A 22,225-nucleotide genomic window follows, 5' to 3' on the forward strand; every position below is an offset into this window, starting at 1 on the left:
CCATCCCAGCATCACACACGTTATTCTAAGTGAAAGCAGTCATATTAGACAGCTTTACAAAACTCTCCCAAATATTTTCACTTGTGCATAAAAGCACATTATATGAAAAGAAGAGAAACAGCAACTCTAGAGAAAGAAAGTGTGATTTCCTTGAGCTGGATAGGCACTGGTGACTGCAGATGAACATGAGGGAGCTTTGGAGGTTCATAAAAATGTGGTAAAACTAGATTGTGTTGATGGCTGCACAACTCCATAGATTTACAACTATATCATAAAATTATATACTTACAATGGAAAAAATTAAGTATATGAAAATTACATTACTTAGTAAAATTAGGAATAAAGTGATAACTAGTAAGAGGTAAGGAGTAGGGAGGCGTAATCAAAACAAGATTGGAAGTATACTGCTAATTGCTGAAGCTGGGTGAGAGGAAAGGGTGGTTCTTTATATTGTTCCTTCTACTTTGGCGTATGTTTGAAAATAATCATAATAAAGTTTTGTTTTAAGACACTATATTGACAAAGGTGTGAGGAAATGGGTGATCTCTTAAATTGCTGGCAACAATATAAATTAGAAATTTACTCAACCTTTACAGAGGAAACTTGGCAATATTTACAAAAATGACAAATCTCATCTCTGATCTCGCATTTCACTCCTAGGCTAGGCAAATGAATAATAATTCATTAAAGGATAATTAATTATAGCAAAAGATTGGAACAAAACTAAATATCCATTAGTTAGGGACTAGTTATAAGACAGACACTCTATAGCCAATTTAATGACTGATGAAGCTCTTTCTACACCTATAGGGAACAATATCCAAGTCTTAAAAACAGGTTCAAAATAAAATGCATAGTATATCAATATCTGCCTCTAATGATGAAAAGAATATTATGAACACTTTTCTTCTGTAAGCATACAGTATCTCTGGAAGGAAATGAAAATAATTACATCAGTTTACTACTATAATGGAAACTCACATAAATGTAAATGGCAAGGATTATCACTGCATATTAAGCACTCTTCTTGAATTATAAACAGATATTATCTACACAAAATTTAAATAAAAAGTAACAGAAATAATATGTCAAGCCTATCAAACTAAATTTGAGACTCTGATTTACTTCTAGAGTAGTCAATCTGATCTCCGATATTTCTCATGCTTTAGTTAATTTTAGCTTTTCACTTGTATGCCCCTGGTTGTACTATTTGAGATTAAAGAGCTACATGGAGAATAAAAGTGCAAGAGCAGAATCGTTAATGAAAGGGAAAAAAAAAAAGCAATAGAAAATCTTTAAAGCAGCCACCTCAAAATACCACATATCGTGTACATGGAAACAGCCAAGAATGACAGCTGATAGTTCATCAAAAAAAAAAAAAATATATATATATATATATATATATATATATATATGCAAACTAAAAAGACAGTAAATGGACATCTTTAAAGTCCTGGAAGAAAAAGAAAAACAAAACAAAACTGTCAAACTAGAATGCAATAATCAGTGGAATGTCTTTTTGAAAAAAAAAGGTTTGAAATCAGTGTACTTTGATGATTGGTAAAGGAAGGTCATAGCAGAAAATTGGAAATCAGGAGGAAGGGAAAAATGAGAGTCTTTCTTGTTTTTTCCCTTATTCTCATTTCTCCTTTGCCCCTATGTTTCAGGATTCCCTTATATCTCTTCATAGATTATATCTCTTCATAGATTCCCTTTCATACAAATTGGTGCTGCTTCTCCTCCTCAACCATCTCCTGGTCTCTAGGGTCTCCTAACTTCTCTTTGTCCTCCTATTCAAGAGCTAAAGCAATTTGAATAGTTGCTAATATCTAGGTTCATCACCCTCTGTCTCTAGATCTTCTAATACCTTTAAAACTGGTTCTAAGAATTTAATTCCCTCTACTGAATCACCTTGCACTGGCATATCTTACATTTTCCTAACTAGGAATTTACTGAAATCTTAATTTTAAAAAAATGAAACAGAAAACAAAAATGAACAAGGAGGAAGTAGTTTCTTTGCCCAATTGTATAACTAAAATGAAAACCTTTTTCAAGATATCAAGGCTTAAGAAAACTGTAGCCTATAGACTTCAACCAGCACTTAAACATTAAAAGCATACATAAATTTGATGACTTGATCAAGATGGAATGCCTTGAAACATTTCTGTATAAGCAATGATGAGCAAAATCTTATCATTTATTAATAATCACAAAAGCATTTCTTTTTTTCTTTTTTATTTGTCTTACTTCCTTCTACAGTGAAAGCTAATAGTATCTCATTCTAGTTCTAGAAACCAAAAAATATTAGTGGAAAAGAAGACTGTACTTTTTTAGTAATCTGAGTTAGCACAAGATTAAGGCATTCAAATATCAGAAAAATTCAGAAATAGATTCATACCCTTATAACTATATACATCATCCTCTAAAGAATAATTGTTCTTCCTAATAGCAATAGCTTTTAGCCTACTTTTTTGCTGTTATTATTTTGTATCTACACTGACCAACAGAATTGTCAAACTTTTCTTCCTTTAGTTATAGCAGAAAAACAATAAATATCATTTTTCCAAAACTGTACATGTACATTCCTCTAGATTTTGATGTACACATATCCTGTTCCTATCCATATTTAGTATATTTCATCACATGATCATTTTCCATCCCTGCCAACACAAATTTACCACTAGATTATCCCCATCTCTGTGCCCATAAAAATGACTAGTCTCAACTACTTATAAAAGTTAACAGAAGAAGCAAATAAATAAATAAATACAGAAATAAAGATGTTTGTTACAACTAGTACTAATTGCAATTTTGAGCTTCTAAACATGACCAACACAAATAAATGTACATAGGTTTATCTAATATTAACTTAAGCTATAATACATCCTGAAAACAAAATATCAATGTAATAGTAAAGAACAAAACAATAAGATTTTGTAAAAAAAATAATAATAATTAAGGTCACCTAAATAAGTAGTCCTAAATAAAAGAAAAATATCTTTCTTCTCAAACAAAAACAGGCTACATAATCTGTATTTCTCTCAAAAAAAAAAAAAAAAAAAAAAACCACCTGCCACAAATAATCAGTAAAGATAATGGATGTAAATTAAAAAAGATGTTGAATAGAAGTTGGTCAATATAATTAAAAAGAGTCAAGAAGCATTAAGAATATTCTATGTTGTGAAGAAGGGATATAGTGATTAGTACCTACCTCACCCACCCAACTCCACACCCCACACTCAAACAAATATACCTATAAAACTAGTTCTTAATTTCTAGGCTATTTCCTAAATTGGTTGAAGCCTAGATCTAAGTTGTATATGCAAATAAAACTTCATTGCAGTATAGCAGAAACTAAAGTTATGCAAAAATGCTAGGTTCGAAATAAGTACAATTAAGCAGTATAATCAGAAAAGATTAATGATCTACCATTACATGCATGGAGTAGCCCAAAAATGCTAAGAGATTAAATATACCTCCTTACTTCCGTGAAAGAGAAGGGTCTTTGGTCTTCTAAGCACATGATACATCAGGACATGAACTTTTTTGTCTTTGCCACTGCACATACAAATGCTACTAGCTGAACTAGTTTCCTCATTCAGTGATGCTTGTAGACTAATGGCTTTCAGGCAAATATCTACTGTTCCATCACTCATCTCTGCCTGGAATGTTGAAATCTGTGAACATTTACTTTCCTTTGGGCAAAAGAAAGCTAGGAAAAGAGCATTAAAATTTGCTTTTATTTTATATAAAATGAGTAAGCTCTATGGTCTCTGCCTAAGGGTCCACAGGTTCAAAATGTTTGGCTTCCTTTTATCTGTGAAACTTACAGTACTCAATCAATCTAAAACAAAAAGAAAGAAAAAAAAAAGAATTTAATTAACTCACTTTTGCAAAAGTAGCCCAATTTCTCAAACCTCCCTTTCTTGTCTATAAAGATGAATCTTTATTTCTTTAGAAAATACAGCTTACAAAGAACCAGAAAGTTAGACAATTACACTTAAAGAGAATTCTCTACATGACTATTCATTCCAAATTATTAGAAAAAAACCACTCTGATAATAAATAAAAATATAATCCACTTTCCTTCCCTGTAAAGAACACCTTAATAGAAGCTTTGTTTTTAAAGTCTTGTAGCCTACAGAAGGAAGATCTTCATATAAATGTAATTACAAACTGGGCAAAGGATTTTATGAAAGTGGGGCAAAATACAATAACTTCCATATTTTACATACAACAGGTATTTATATGTATAAAATAATTACATAAGACAGAAACTTAAGATATTATGTAATAAGTTAATTCCTTGGCACACTTATATACTTCTACTATAAAGTATATAAAAATTTTGAATATAATGATGCAAATTATAAAAAAGAATTCTACAAACACATTCTAAATTTAATAAATTGTTAACATTTGACTTCCTGGTCCAGGTGCCTTGAATGCTGAATGTGATTCTTCAGCTCCTTCATCTAAGTTATTCCTATCATTCCTTCAGAGCTCAGCAAGTGTTCATTCACCCAGAAAATTTTCCCTGACATCCCAGACCAGATCAAGTTCTTTGTTTTGTTCTCTGATTACTGAAAGTATATCAAAATTGCAATTACATAACATAACTGCTGATTTACTATTCTGTAGCTCTTTAAAGTCTTTCAGGAAAAAGACCTGTCTATCTTATTTCCTATTTTATCACTTGAACCAAGCACAGAGTTTTAGAGAAAATAAATGAATGGGTAATTATGGAATAATTGTTAAATAAATCTTTGACCAGAAAATTCATCTATATAAAATCTGCCATTACAAACTTACTACTCTTTTAATACAACCAGCATTTAGCTAATTCTCCATCTTTCTTCTGACATAGAAAATATAGTTTACTAGAAAACTGGAAGTAAAAGTAAATCCTAAGAATACAGAACATTTTCCTTTTAAGAAACATTACTACTGCTAGATGTGGTGGCACATGCCTGTAATCCTAGTGGCTCTTGGGAGGCTGAGACAGGAGAATTATGAGTTCAAAACCAGCCTCAGCAATTTAGCAAGGCCCTAAGCAATTCAGTGAAACCCTGTCATGTGACTCAGAAGTTAAGCACCCCTGGGTTCAATCCTCAGTACCAAATAAAATAAAATTACTACTTAGTAATCCAGATTACTAATTTCTTTCACCAAGCATTCTCCATCTTAAGTAAAATTTGATTCTGCTTAATATTACTTATTACATGAGCAGTAGTAAATAATCTAGCAATAAAACAGAAGTCAGTACATGATATTTTAAATAAAAGTGAATTTTTGAAAGGTCTAAAAGCATTTTTACATTACAACACTATAACAAAGATAAGGGGGGAATCCTAATGGGCACTGAAAAAACAGAATAATAATAATTGCTTAAAAATAATTTATTTCTTTTATACTTATTTTCCTCAAAAATCAGTAGAGAATAAATGGAACTATTTTAGTAGCCTATATAAGAAAATATAAAAATGTTCTTTGAACATCTATTTTTGTCTACCTAGCCAACCTTCTTTTACACGGCCTCCCATACTTCTTGAGGAAACTGCTTATTTCTCTAACATCTCTGTGGTTGGGGGCTACCAATGTAGTATCCTTGTTTTCCCCAACCATGGGGTGGACTTGTCATTAGAACAAGCCAAAAATTTTACCGCTTCTTAACTGAGTGATTAATCCAAGTGGTGGACACATAATACAGGTTGGGCCAGGTATTGTCCCAAGATATTTGACTGGAAGTAGTGGGGTAAAGGAATTTCTTCTCCCTTATTTAATAAACTAAGCTTAATCTTCTTTTGTTGTTGTTTGTTCGTTATATCAGAGCACTTAAACCACTAAGCCATATCCTTACCACTTTTTGTTTATTTTGAGACAGGGTCTTGCTAAGTTGCTTAGGGCCTCTCTAAGTTACTAAGGCTGACTTCAAATTTGTGATCCTCCTGCCACAGCCTCCTATACCACTGGGGATTACAGACGTGTACCACCATGCCTAGCAAAGTTCAACCTAGAAGTGTCAGCAGCTCTGAAAAAATTAAGCCAAAAGAGCAAAGATGAAAAAGGAAAAAAGAGTTCTAAATGATATTTTATTTCCTAAACTCATAAGATCCTGAAATGAGTTCTAGTTCTTACTTTTCCATGGTTTAGTAATCTAATAAATCTTTTTTTTTTTATTTGCTTAGTTAGTTTGAGTAAGGTTTTTCAGTTACAATCACAAAGTCCTAATATAGTCCCATATTCCTTTAGGCATCACAAAATGAATACAAAGAAAACAAATTTTAAGTGATTTTTTTTTTAAATACTGTCTCAATTTTACAAATGTAAGCAATGTTATACTCTAAATTCTTCCCTTTTACAATTTTAAATACATACAGGTCAATTAAACATGTACTGTTAAATTTTGTTTGTTTTATATTCTTGATTATGTATTATTTCTTTATATCTTTATTTCTTCCAACCTGAAATGTTAACCATATTTTCTTAATTTCAGTCTCATTTTTGCCATCTCATTATTCCTTTCACATAGCACAATGTTGTTTTAATGTTTTTATATATATACATATATATGTATCTTCTCAAATCTCTTAAAATGTTAATTATAGATTTTATATTTCATTTTAATATTTTAGTTTTTGAAGCATTAACACTATTCTTCCAAACTCTTTTTGGTTTGCCTTCATTGTATTTTTTTTCATGTTATTCTTCAAATGTCTGATGATTCCTGAATATCCATTAATATTTAAAAATAGGGCCATAAGCAAGTAATTAGAAGCCTTGTGAGCATGTCTAGGTTCCTTGACTAATAATTTTTTCCTGTGGGGTTTTAAGTAATTAGTTATTTCAATGAAGTATACTTAAATGCCAGAATGTACAGGTTTATGCTCCAGTATCATTTAATTTCTTTAGGAGAAAAGAAAAGTAATAAATACAGTTCCCTACCCTACCCTGGCCCTAAAGCCTAGTGACTGAGCTAAATGAAAAACCTGCAATTCCTTTATCTGCATACTCCTGAAATATCTCATTCTCCATAAAATTTTATACCCACCATGTTCCAATTCCACCCCTGTTGGTGGAAGGAGGAAAGACAGAAAGGCTTCCTACTTACAAAACAGGGAAATCTTATTTTAACTGATACACATAGTTTTAAAAAAAAATGTTTTATAAATAACCAATATGTACATACAAAAAAATAAATAAAAATTAATACTAATCCTATAAGACATTCCCTGATATTTTCTATTGCCTAAGTAATGGAGATAAATACTTTCACTATTATTGTGTGAGTAAAACTTAAAGCTAAATAAATATAAACAAATAAAAGTTGTAACTTGTTTCCGTGGTTTCAATTCTCTCTCCTCTATCTGCTTTCTGAACTTAAGAAAATTGTGGTTATCTTTCATTTGATAATGATCCTTATCTATTCTATTTACACTCTTTCTCTTTTACTTCTTTACAATAATTTCAACAGACACCTGGGAGGACAAAGAGGAGAAATTCAAGTGCCCAGTTTGTAATCTTCAATTCACTATTCCCACAGACATTTTTTAAAAAACATTTTCCTAACCTGTTTCTGGCATACCTTAGGTCCCTCTGCTAATTACCATGGCCTTAATTGCTGGGACTTACTATTTGATTGCAAAGGCAATCTGGGGAATTAAAAAGCAAATCCGAGTGCTTATAGTGATCAGAAGAATCTATGTGTCAAAATTCCATTTAACTCTAACACTAAAGTAAATTTTTGTTTAAATATTCAAAATTAAACCTAAATACTTCAGTGAAGAAATGAAAAAAAAATTTAGGGCGCACTTAAGGAAAATTTTCTTCAGAAGAAGAAATAATCAAAATCAATCTCTCAAATACATCAATAAAAATAATGTACTTATATGAAATAAAAGAGTACTTACACAGCAAGACTACTCAAAACATATTGTACGTGCTCACATTCATCTGGGAATGATGCACTGGCGGACGTAAAACAACAAAGTGCTGTCTGAAGAACCTGAAGTTGCGGCAATGGGACCTGCCATCTTCCAGCATAATCTTCAACCACCTGAAAGGGAAATAATCCAAAAAGTACGTTACTGTAGAAAATGTTCTCAACTTTTCAAGTTTAAAGATATGAAGAAAATTTACTGGATAAAGTAAAACTTCAGTTCAGTATGAACACAGATGACCTGAAGGATGGGGGAAAGTCCTGTACTACTTATTTTCATGGCATACATCTGAAAATAAAATCAATTACTAATTTTAAAAACGTGTAAACAAAACAGCATATGAATGACTACTATTCAACTGTAAAACTTTACCAAATTTCTAACAAATGCTCTTCATGTCCTATATCCAGCTATTTAATAACATCCAGCTATTTAATAATTGGTTAAACACTAATTATTAAATATTAAAATAGCTACAATATAGTAATAAAGAAAATGAGGAGTGTGTGTTATTACCATCATTATTATTTATAAGGCTCTAAGCATTCTGTCAACAAATGAAGGTTATACATTGATTGTGAATATTTAACAGATATCCTATTATTAGGAAGAGTCCAGAATACAGTCATTTGTTTTTTTCTTTTGCATTTTAATTTTCCTTTATTATATTTATAATTTACTGTGGATGATTAATACTTATTAATATTCTTTCTGTTGCCATCAACACTGAAAGCTGCTTTGTGTCTGGGTCTTCCCAAACCATGAAAGTAAATAATTCTTTAAGTTCAACTGAATTTGGAGGTATTGAAATTCTGATTTATTTCCCATTTATCTTATACAGAAACCTGATCTGTATGAGGTATCAGGGAAATGAAAATTAATTTTTAGAATCACAATACATATAAATCATCTAACCAAGCTCTCCAGGCCAGATGGCTTTTATGTATTTATTCATTTATTCTAATTAGGTATATATGACAGAAGAATGCATTTTGATACAATGCACACAACTGCAGAACAACTTTTCATTTTTATGATTGTACAGAATGTAGCATCCACCATATGTGCAGTCATACATGTACCTAGGGTAATGATATCCATCTTACTCCACCATCTTTCCTGTCCCCAGGCTCCCTCCCCACTCCTCCCTTCTCTTTGCCAATCAAAGTTTCTCCATTTTTCCCATGCCCCTCCCCTGTTATGGATCAGCATCCACTTATCAGAGAGAACATTTGGCCTTTGTGTTTTGGGGAGATTGGCTTACTTTGCTTACCATGATATTCTCCAACTCCATCCATTTACCTGCAAATGCCATTATTTTATTTTCTTTTAATGTTGTGTAATATTCCATTCATCTACTGAAGGGCTTCTAGGTTGGTTCCACAGTTTAGCTATTGTGAATTGAGCTGCTATAAATATTGATGTGGCTGCGTTACTATAGTATGCTGATTTTAAGTGTTTTGGGTATAGACCAAGGAGTGAGATAGTTGAGTCAAATGGTGGTTCCATTCCAAGTTTTCTAAGGAATTTCCATACTGTTTTCCAGATTGGTTGCACCGATTTGCAATCCCATTTGCAATGTATGAGAGTGTGCCTTTTCCCCCACATCCATGCCAACATTTACTGTTGTTTGTATTCTTGATAACTGCCATTCTGACTAGAGTGAGATGAAATCTTAGAGTAGGGTGATTTGCATTTCTCTAATTACTAGGGAAGTTGAACATTTTTTCATATATTTATTGATCAATTGTATATCTTCTGAGAAGTGTCTGTTCAGCTCCTTAGCCCATTTATTGATTGGGTGGTTTTTTTTTTTTTTTTTTTTTTTTTTTTTTTTTTTTTTTTTTTTTNNAAAAAAAAAAAAAAAAAAAAAAAAGATTTTTGACAACCTCACAACTTTCTATCTCCAATCTCAAATAGTTTCCCCTAATTTATGTCTACTTACACCTTATTCATTTCCAATTTATGGACTTCATTTCTCCCTTAGAAAATTTCTATTTTCTCAGGTTATGTTTCTCATTATAGCTACCTTTATTTACCACTACCTAGCCTGATCTAGCTGAACCCAAACCTAACATTAAAAAAAAAAGTCCTGGTGAGCAACATCTCCAACAGGTTTGCTACAATATCCTTGAAGAGGCATTAAAAAAAAAATTAAGTGACATTTCAATGTATTTTTACACTAATGTCATGCAGTGCTAATTCACTGTAACACTATCTCTCTTTGAAATATTTTCCTTAAAATATATAAACAATTACACTGCCCTATTACTCGGAAACTTTTCTCCTACTTTGAGTGCTACCATAAGCTTTCAGCAAATGGGAGCTGATACTATGACATCAGAATATGAATGTGCTTTACCAGGCCACAGTGCAGAGAACAACATATCTTCCAATTTCTTTTTCACATTTTAATAACTAACAGTCTTAACATAATGATAGATAAGAATAATGCTGAAGTTGCTACAAACAATAGGAATGATATTTACCTAGATCTTAAAAATCTATCCTTACTACAGTTCTCGATTCTTAAAGAAAATGGTGCAAAGTGGAAAATCAAAGTCAGCAGTCCTTTAGGGATTGGAAGAAACCCTTTCCTCAGCCAGGAATGGTACTGCACACCTAAACACAGTGACACAGGATGGATATGTAAGAGGATGGCAAGTTTGAGGCCAGCCTCAGCAATTTATCAAGACACTATTCTCAAAATTTAAAAAGGAGTATGGATGTAGCTCATTCATTCAAACCCCAGTCGTCCACCCCCAACACACACACAAAAGAAACAAACATTTTTGTGGTATTTTTGGAGACCATATGAACACTTTAGAAAGAACTTACAGCTAAGGGTAGAAGCAAACCATGATATAAGGGGCAATGAAGAGAAGGGCAAAGCTTCTTCCAAAAAAAGATGCTGGAATAGTCAAGTAGTATTGCAGTGCTTTCTCAGCATTCCCATTTACAGGCATATATACACCTCCCCCCCAAAAGTGATACAATGTGTACTATATAGTGTCACATCTTAATTTACCAGCATAAATTTAATGTAAGAATGAGCACAGACTCATTCTGTCAAAATAGTCAAAATACTGATTTAATGTAAACTTTTTAGAAAGTAAAAATTATATTACTAATTTAACATCACTAAAATATACCATATAGGGACTGGCGTTGTGGCTCAGTGGTGGAATGCTTGCCTGGCATGTGTGAGGCACTGGGTTCAATCTTCAGCACCACATAAAAATAAATAAATAAAATAAAGGCATCGTGTCCATCTACAACTAATATATTTTAAAAAGCAAGGCTATTTAAACTGTTATGGACTAAATTGTGTCCATCTAAAATCCCATATGATGAAGCCCTAATCTCCCATGTGACTGTGTTTAGACATAGTTTTAGGAAGTAATTAAGGTTAAATGAGGTCATGTGGAAACTTATTATGATAGGATTAGTAGTCTTAGAAAAAAGAAATGGAAAAGAGATCTCTTTTCTACAAGCATGCACCAAGGAAAAGTCACATCACAGCCAGAAGGATACCATCTACAAATCAAGAAGACATTTCTCACAAGGACCTGACCATGCTGGTACCCTGATCTGGAACTTCTAGCCTTCAGAACTATTAAACAACAAATTTTTGTTGTTTAAGATACCCAGTTTAAGGCATTTTGTTGTGGCAGCCTAAGCTAATTCACGCATGTACAAAAATATGGAAATGTAATAGTTCAGAAACAACCAAAAAAATCACTTAATGTGATCAACTGAAACATGGTTATCTATTTAAGTGGGCTCTCCTTTTTTTAATCTTATATAACAAGGAAGGACACCAAATATTAGTTTGTCATTGAGCAAACAATGATCCTGATGTCTAAACTCAGGTAATGATTAATAGACTAGATCATTAACAATTTTATTTCTCTTAGTTCGCAAAGCTGTCATCCTCCTTGAAATCTCGATTGTCATCAGCCTTCATTATTTTGAATAGTTCACAGTCAAGGTGTTCACTAATATTAATTTCACCACTTGTTTACAATGAAATCATTCAGAAGACATGTTGCAATTATCTTCCATTCTAAAAGCTTCAAAGAATGGCTCTAACACATATCTCTATTTGTTCAACACAGATCACTACCATCTATGCATTTATAAGCTGCTATTTTCTGAGTATAGGCTTTGGAATCATACAGACCTAGTTTGAGTTCCAGCTCTCATTTATCGGCTGTGTAATCTAACAAATATAAAAACTCTTCAGTAAAATGAATTTAATATTGCCTTAATCACAGGCCTACTAAAGAACTAAGATTTTAGTGACTATATTATAGCAAAGTTATGGCATGGTTAATTATTTGTTTCCAAACATGATTAAGTACAATAAACTTTAAACTTTTAGCAAGGAAACAGGTCACTCTCAAAATCTACTCAAAAACCACTGATGAGTTTCAACTATTTAGTTCTATATTTATCTAACAAATGAAGCATATTCTAGATAAAGCAAAACAAATAAAATGTCTCATGCCTGAAATATACCTAAGTATTCATTGTTTTTACAATTTACAATGGTGAATGAAGATTAAAAAAGAAGAAAGAAAGAAAGAAAAAACTCTACAATCAAAAATAAATTGGGTGGCTCAGCGGTGGCTCAGCAGTAGAACGCTTGCCTAGAACATACAAGGCCCTGGGTTTGAGCCTCAGCACCACATATAAATAAATAAAATAAAGGTACTGGCAACTACAACTAAAAAAAAAAAATGTTTTTTGTCATTTTGGCTTGTTCTATCAGGATAACTCTGTAAACAAAAATCTAAAAAATCATATTTTAAAAACTATCAAAATGGTTTAGAAATACATTCTTTATAAAAGTTGTTTAGATCTGTGGTAGCAAACAACCTAAAACCTAGTACTTTCCAATGCTTAATAAAGTACGTTTTTTTTTTTTTTTAAGAACTTTATATATTCATTTCTATGTGGTGCTGAGGATGGAACCCAGTGCCTTACACATGCCAGGCAAGCACTCCACCACTGAGCCACAACCCCAGCCCTAAAGGAGCATTCTTTATTCTTTACTCCTTAAGTTTATATTTCTAAAACATGAAGGTCTTTAAAAGGTTCTATGCATGTGGTAAAACTAAACCTTTACTAATCGGAAGATGGAGTAAGTGTCCTTAAATCTTAATAATCCTTACAATCTTACTGTTAAAAAGTATATAGAAGATTTTCTAGTCCAACCTACCAATCAAAGCATGAAAACCCATTATTATATCACTCTTAGAGGGGTAAACAATATTAATACTGCTATAAATGGATAATTCATTTCCTCAAAAGACAAATGTACTCGATTTAACAGATTAGACTCATTTATTGGAAAATTCTTTATTATTAAGCAAAAGCTATGGACATCCTTTAGTTCTAGTTTAAAGTTCTAAAATTATATAAACAAAGAACACTGTGTCAAACATTATAAACCAGCCATCACTCACATTTTCATAGACTCTTCTCTCTATTCTGTAAATTAAACACATGCTTTCAACCATTTCAAATATTTCCCAATAGTGTCCAAAATTTTCACAGTTCTCACTAGTATATCCTGCTTATGCTCCAAATTGTCATCCATGTTCCTTTTAAATATAGTTCCCAGAATGGAACATAAGACTCTAGACAATTCAATCAGAATCAGTGGGCTTATTGCATCCCTGTTTTTGACCCTATGATTATATTTATACAGTTTGAGAATAGGTTTTACTGACTTTGAGTCAACAAAAATGCTATATATTTTCCATAAAGATTACTATTAAATCAGTTCTTCTATATCCCATAACTTTCATTTTTCCCTTTCCTGGCCAAACCTTCAGTCCTACCTACATATCTAGCTAATACATTAGCTTTTACTCCTAGTTTGTGTTGCCAGTCACACAAACTCTGAAAAGGAGATTTTTATTATCTTGTCACATCAAGGTTGTATATAAAAAAATAATTCACACATAATAGAGCCAAATTCAGATCCTTCAGTATATATTAAGGATAATTAACAAATATGTTTTTAGCAAGAGTGGTCAATTACTAACACTAATCCACCTCCTCATATCTCCTTCTTTCCATAAGAATGTCCTGAAAAACTTTTGTAAAAAAAAAAAAACTGGTGAAATCTATATATCCCAAGGCTGTCACATCTCCTATATCTTTTACCAGTAATCCTATTTTTTTTTAAAGAGAGAGGAGAGAGAGAGAGAATTTTTATTTATATATATATATATTTAGTTTTCGGTGGACACAACATCTTTGTTTGTATGTGGTGCTGAGGATCGAACCCGGGCTGCAACATGCCAGGCGAGCACGCTACCGCTTGAGCCACATCCCCAGCCCAGTAATCCTATTTTTTAAGAAGTAGAAATAAAAACTTTCAATGATCTGATTTAATGATCCTGAAATGACCAGCGATAAAAAAAACCCTTTTCTAAGTACTGACTTCCTTTTATTTAATAAACTTCAGTATTCTACTGCATGTTATACTACTTTTAATAGTCTTTGTCATTCCCAAAACCACCTTTTAAAAAAGCAGAGTATTTACCCATATCTAGATTTATGACATCTCTTCAGTTTTCTCTTTCTTCAAACACTACTATAATTTTATACAAAATGTTCCTTGTTCCCCACAGTATACTAAGTTGTCATTTACCTGAGAGATTTACACTTATTTTGAAACTCATACCAGATTTACTTACATATTTTGGTCTTTAATTCTTTTAGCCACAGTTAGTCCCTAACTTGAAAATCATTCACCTTGTGAGAAAACATATTTTTAAAATGAAGTAGTTATATTTTTCTACCCAAAGCATTCATATTCATTGATTTAACAGAAGATAATGAACACATACAGGAAAGAACAAAATTCAATAAAGTCATACCAAAGGAACTCATTCCATCCAAGAGGAAAGAAGATATATATCAAAATCCTACTAAATTAGTTTAGCACAGAAATCAATCAAATATACATAAAAGTTTAAAACAAAGGGTATTATACTTGCTAATACAAGAATTCTAGATTTAGCATTACCATATTAAATACAAGTTCACTTAATAAAATAATTCAGCCTATGAAGTAGTTTTTACTGTCACAATATCCACCTAAAATTCAATACATAAACAAAATAAATGGTTTCTGGTAAGTCATGAAAAAAATACAGTACAATTATATGCTATAAAGAATTACCTCCACATTAAAAATCAACCTTGGCTTTACAGCAGACTGCCATTAAACACACTGTAAATAAGACTTTGAACAAAGATATTTAGTATTAGTATTTAAAACTAATTGTGACTTCTGTTTTTCCAATATTCTGCTAAGCTGTAGTTTTGCCAGTCTGTACTTGAACAATATATAGCATTTTTCATTTATTTTTCATCCGTGTTATTTCAATAAAGAAAAGGTATCTCTATCCCAGAAGCAGTGTATTTTTATATTATTCTCACAATGGGAAGTTTTTGTATACTTCATGAATAAAATGAGGGACAATGATTTCCCATAAAACATTAAGTACATAACTTTTCCTTCTTATTGTGCCCATCAACTTCATCTATAAGCCAAGGCAAAGAATTAGAAAGCAGAATTCCTATACTGGTAAGTGAAAGAGAGATGAGAAGGGACCGGTAAACCACAAAAACCCATTAAGTATTCTTCTCCTCTATCTCAATTCTTCTTTTTTTTATCCTCTTCCTAAATTCTGGATATTTAGGAAACTACTTCTCTTTTTTTCTCTACACTCTCACATTCATATAAAATAAGAACTTAGTACTTTCTCAAAAGTTATCACTGCGAGAACAAATTTCATCCTCCCCTAAAATTCCCTTACTATGATCATATAAGTAAAACAAAGTCAACAATACTAGTAAAAACCCACTAGCTCCAGGACAAGGTTAATGTACAGGTTTTATTTGTCTTTTTCTTGAGTTTTCTGCATTCGCTGCATGTGAGGCAGCTTAAGACCTACACATGGTAGCCTGGGAATCTGTTTGAAAATTTGACTTTCCTCTTATGAATACATCATTTTAAAGGCTTTAAATAAACTTTGACCCCTGTCAATTATGTGAATTCCCATTTGTTTTGAAAATAGAGGGGAGAGTATATAGTAGTTAATGTTTTCTTCATAAACATTATAATTGGTACATGAATAAGGAAATCTAAGAATACATACATAAGGAGAAAGGGATGATCGAATTAAAATGACAGGTGAACAAACACTAAGTACCAGGTTTGCTCAGTCTCAAGATGAACTAAATCTGTTTAAAAAATAAAAGATATACTTACATTAAAATAACAGAAAAAATAAAGAAAAATAAGATTAAGGTGGGGAAAGGTAGGAATTTCCTTAGGAATATGAGTTCGCTCAAAAGCTACATTAGAAAGATACCAAAAGAGAAAAATGAGTTATATACCAAACTAACTCGTGTTAAAAATGGAACAGGGAGGAAAAGAAACATTATAGTTGTTACTTATAAGAAAGGAAGAATAATTGGTTCCGATGGTACCTAACTGAGAGACAGAAGTTAATTGTAGGATGGAAATATCAAGATTGAACCAGACCAGAAATCTAAGTGTGGTAAATGCTCTTTTAATGACAGATGGAAAAAATGATAATAAGAGAAAGCAAAAAAACTGCACCTTGAAAACTGAGACTACCATACAAGGTAACATAAAATCTGAACAGCTTTGAGAAGTAAAAAAGAAGGGAGAGGGCTGGGGCTGTAGCTCAGTTGCAAAGAGCTTGCCTAGCATGTGTGAGGCATTGGGTTCAATTAACAAATAAAATAAAGGCATTCTGTCCATCTACAACTACAAAAAAAATTTAAAGGGAGGGAGATTATCTTAAAATACTGAACCATTTCAGGTACATTTCTTGTTAACAATTATTGCAAATGGCAACATCATACAGCAAGGTACTATAAAGGAAAGTGCACCAGAAAGTTAGGTCTCAGGAGTGAACAGGAAAGGCAAATGTTAAAGAGAAACAAAGAGGTCAGTCCTAGGTTTAATGTTTGGGCTACCAAGATTTTCTAAAGTAAGGAAGATGACAGTGGGCAAAAGTTTTTGATACTGAAAGCTTTTGGATGAATTGAGGACTCCTGGACTTTCATCTCTGTATTATGGAAGATACTGTAAGAGACTGAAAGAGCAAAAAGAAAAGAGAAAGGAAAAGAAAGAGGCCAGCCAGACTTAAGAATAGCCAAAAATGTAAACAAAAATAAAAACCAGCTATGTTTATCTAAAATGACATGACATATCCTACTACTGCTGAAAGCAATGTGATAAAAAGAAATGTTTACACTGCCAATAAAGTTTAACAAATTATGAAAGACCTAGAGCAATTAAAAGCAGAGTTTTTAAAAAGGACTAAGGAAAAAAAAAGACCAGATATTATCTTCACTGGGCTCTAAAAAGCATAAACTTCAGAAACAATAACAGGTAACTGTTGATAGTTATTACCCAAAAAATCCAAATATGAGACATAAAAAGAGCACTTTTATGATTTTGTTCAATTTCAGGGGGAATGGCAACAGCTCATATAACAGGACTAAATATGTCTTGGCACAAACAGATAAAGAAGCAAACAAGGACAGAACACTGGGGCAGGGGAGAATGCAGAACAATGCTGTGCGGAGCCTTACACATTACAAGGAAGTGATATATACTACTACATACACTATATACACTCCTATACATTATACACTCTGGAGGCACAGTAGAAGCTGTGCCATTATGCAGATTCCACACTTATTTCAGCACTGGAGCACAAGGACAACACAAAAGAAACAAAGCTTTTAAAATGAAGGAAATCAAAAGCAATACATATCAATTAAGATCTAGTACCATTCATGGAAATTTTCAAACTTTGCAAAACCACAAATTTAGATACAACTTTCAGGAACAAAGAAATGTTTGAATATAAGAGCTCTTGACTCTCCCAAAATATGATAAATACACAATGGCATAAAGCAACCGCTTGAGTTTTACTGGTAAAATTAAGGTACAAGTTACGATGTCTGGAAGGTGGTACAAAAGATTGGCACCATGCTGAGGTTGAAGAGAAAAACTGACTAGTTACCCTATTTCCAGGGTATTCTCCTTCTTCCCTCCAATATCATTAAATCATACTGGCAAAAGTAATGAGAGTCAACTGTAATATATACTAAATTCAGGGAATTACTAGTGTTTCTAGATTTAATGAGTATTGGACTGCATTCAATAATAAATATTTCACCTACTGACCTTCTGAACTCTTAAAAAACAAAAAGATTGGCATTTAAATAATTATCCTTTAGTGAGGTGAAGGAAGCCACTCAAAGCAAAGGAAGACAACCTAAGCTACAGCTTGAAAAATCCCCACCTCTAAACTACAGAGGAACACAAGAGACCCTTTGGTTTAGATGAGGCAACATTCTAGAAAGGAAGGAATTTGAGATTTTAATCTTTGGACTCTAGATTTTCTTCTTGTAAAATAGGAGACATTCACTCAATCAAATTTGATATACTGCCTTTCAATTGACTAAATATGATACATTTAGTCCCCTGTACCAAAGCTGCTTACATCCCCAAATTACAACTTAAAAGAAAACTTTAAACTTAAAAACTATCATGAGGAAGAGATGTGGCTCATTAGTAGAGCACATACTAAACATACAAGGGGCCCTGGATTTAATCCCCAGCACTGAAGGAACAAAAAAACAAAACAAAAAAAATCATACCTAAATTAACTAAAACAGAAAAGCAGCCTCTATTCAAAGTCCATTTAAGTTTTATATTTCAATAAACTTAATTATCAGTTACTTTAAAATTAATTGTTCTAAATGGGAAAGATATCCTCAAGATTAATTAATGTACATTATGGCTAATGATTAACAAATTCTGTTATTCCTTTCTTTTTTTAAGAAACTTAGTAACTTTTCTAATCCAATAGAATGAAAATCATAGTGTTAATTTAGATGTCTTAATTGTTCCCTCTACCATCTACTATTTATTGCTAATATTACTACCATACGCCGATATTCAGATAAAAAACTCAATGCAATTTAATAGAAATCTTAGAATTTCATAGAATTCTTTTGTATTGTTTTTACAATTAACAAGATTCAGCTAAATTCTTTATTTCCACTGTATTTCTTGAAACCATTCCTGCCACTCCATTTTCACTGCAATCATTCACCCAGGCCCTTAGTCACTCCTTTTCTAAATAATTAATAAAGTTTCCTTTCTTTGTGTAGGTAGTTCATTCTTTAACTCCTCTAGTCTATCTTAAAACATTTTAAGATTAATTAATGATGACACTGCTTTGCTCTACAAAATTTAAAACCCTAAGCCAAGATCCAGACCAATACTTTTTCCCCAATCTAATACCTACCAAAAATTTCTATGTTCTAGTTCAGTGGATCTTAAACTTTAGTATGCATTAGAATTAGTATCAGAACCTGGAAGGCTTGTGTAAAACATAAATTGCTGGACCCTCGCCCCAGGGCTTCAAATCATCTGCCATTGTGGGAAACAAAAATTGCATATACACTCTATATAAACACAGCATAACATGTAGAAAATCAAATAAATTAAATAGCATCTTGACATATTTCCCTTTCCTAGCTACATGTTTTGGGAGTAGGTACTTAACCTGAGTCTCAGCTGCATCATTCATAAAATGAAGATAAAAATAGTACTTATAAAATGGTTGCAAAGAATAAATGAGAATCTAGGACAGGAATTGACATATTTTTTCTTAAAGAACCAGAAAATAGCTTATGGGTCATACATCCTTCACCCCAATTACTCAATCCAGCTATACCATGAAAGCAGTCACTGAAAAATATAGAAATGAATGGGCAAATTCCAATGAAGCTTACTTGCAAAAATAGGCAGCGCTACCTATGGATTACAGCAAAGGTTTACAACTTTTAGTGTGTCTGGATTGTTGTTGCCTTATTTGTTTGTATGGCAAGTTTTAAAATTAAGAGAATCATAAAAAATCTTGGACTAGCTCACAAAAGAAAAATGGAAATTAAGTTTTTACAAGTAATTTGAGAAGGTTCAAGACTTCCTGAAGTATGCAAATGGCTCTTATGGATTATCATCAAGAAATCCTGTTCTAATGAAATAATTCATCTGATTTTTCTTCAAAACACTTTTCCTCTAAATTTGGGATGTGACTATGCTGGGAATGGATTGAACCGTAGTCAAATTATAGAATTCCTATTACAAACAAATTTTTACTCTAGTTCTTTGTGTTTTTTGTAGTTACCATTATATTTTTCTAGATCATCACACAGTTACTAAAAACAGTTTTATGGCTGAATAATATTTTAGTTTTTGGAAGTTAAAAATATACTCAATTATTTTAAAGATTCTGGTTGCTTTCCCATTTTTAACTCATTATTTCATTAATTATAATTAATCTTACAATGAAAAGCTTTATTTCCAAATTTATATTTTCTAATATAAAGTTCTATAAGAAAATACACATTAATATAACATAATATATAATATATAGTTTGATAAGAATGATTATGTCAAAAGGTATAAATTATTATTCAGATTTCTAATATACTGTGATGAACTGTAGCACAAAAGGTTGTGATTTTTTTTTACTCCCCCAACTGATAATGAGATAAGCATTTTTTACCACACCTTCATGAGCATGGAATATACAAATTTTAAACTTTACTAATTCTATAATCTGGGAGAGCTCTGGGAAGTTTTTCAAAGGATGGTAATAGAACAAATTAAATAAAATCCAAAAATGTATATCCATTTTGATTTTGTAGGATTACTCAATGTTAAATCTAAAATATGGGAAAGTAAAAATTTAATCATTTATAAACATTTAAAACGTATCCCATACCCTCCTGCATTCAAAACACAAATAACTTCTACTGTTTGTAATCAGAGCTTTAATCAGAGAATAACTGCTATAGTAAGTCACTGCTTCTAAGCATATCCCATTTAAATAGATTAAGGAAGAATATTCAAAGAACTGAGAATCACTTCCTGCCAGAAACTTCTAATATCTTAATTTTTTTTAATCTTTCTTTCATGTTCATGAACATCTTCAGTTTTTGCTGCTATGGGTCTTTTTTACTGTTTAACCAATATCCATTCCACTACTTCAGCTCAATCAATATTAATATGCTACAGTATCAAATAGATATGCACAGATACTATAATACATACCAAGTAGATATTCCCAGGTATAATACAATGTATATGTGTATTGTACTAGGGAAGTGCACAGGCTGACTCTTGGCAGACTGGCCAGGTTCCAGTCTGATTATCACATACTAGCTACACGACTTAGTCAAGCCACTTAATTTCTTATCTTAGTTTTTTATCTGTAAAGTGAGAATAATGTCATATTCCATATGGGTATGTGGCAGATTAAATGAGATTAAAAAAAAAAGGCTAAGTACTTTTCATACTTTCCAAGGCATAGAAAACACTGAAACTATGAGTTATAGTTTTATGTTTGTATATATATAAAACATCCCAATGTAATTTCCAGATATTAAAAACATAATATACACACATCAATCATCAGTGCTATAGTTTGAATATTTCCCCCACAATTTCATATGTTGAAAACTTAATCCCCAAACCCATGTATTGATGGTATTTGGAGACAGTGCTTTTGGGAAGTATAAGATCACAAGGATAAGACAATCATTATGGAATTAGGAGCTTTTATAAAAAGAGAAAAACATAAGGATACACCCATCATTGCTCTTGCGATGTGACGCTTTCCATCTTGTTTTACCTCAGCAAGAAGGCCCACACCAAAAGCAGCCCATCAATACTGGACTCCTAGCCTCCAGAACTGACAGAAATGTTTCTTTCCTTTGTAAATTACCAAGTCTATAGTATTCTATTTTAAAAACAGAAAATCGTCTCAGACAATTATCAGTAGTGAGTAGTAAGAATTTAGAACACTGAAACTTTAGAGTAGCAAAAATACTGGTAATGTCATTTAATTCTAATTGTAGAAATATGTTAATAAACTGACTACACATATTTTTGGGATAGTACATACATACGTATAAATACATATTTTCACATTACACACATCAGTGCTTTGACCTGTCTGCTAATATCTACTCATATAACGACTTTTCCTTCTGTCTTTTCTCCTTTCACTTCTCTGTGCTGTTTGGCCACAATGGGGCCAGAAAATTATTCTCTTTTTTTCCTCAAAGTTAATTAACCAATTAATTGCAGCGTATCACTCAACCCTGAATGAATGAGTCATGTTCTCCATGTCTTCACC

General features: G+C 31.9%; 1 protein-coding gene across 2 annotated transcripts in view; it reads right to left on the reverse strand.

The window, feature by feature from the left end:
* Window positions 1-22,225, reverse strand: part of Znf654 (zinc finger protein 654) — a 79,003-nt gene that overhangs the window by 47,080 nt on the left and 9,698 nt on the right. For both annotated transcript variants that reach the window (XM_015478637.2, XM_015478636.2), the window contains exon 2: window positions 7,911-8,056. In XM_015478637.2, coding sequence (XP_015334123.1) covers window positions 7,911-8,056 — 146 coding nt within the window. The remainder of the gene's footprint in view (window positions 1-7,910; window positions 8,057-22,225) is intronic.

The sequence above is a fragment of the Marmota marmota genome, unplaced genomic scaffold (assembly GCF_001458135.2).
Source record: "Marmota marmota marmota unplaced genomic scaffold, marMar, whole genome shotgun sequence".
Lineage (NCBI taxonomy): Eukaryota > Metazoa > Chordata > Mammalia > Rodentia > Sciuridae > Marmota > Marmota marmota.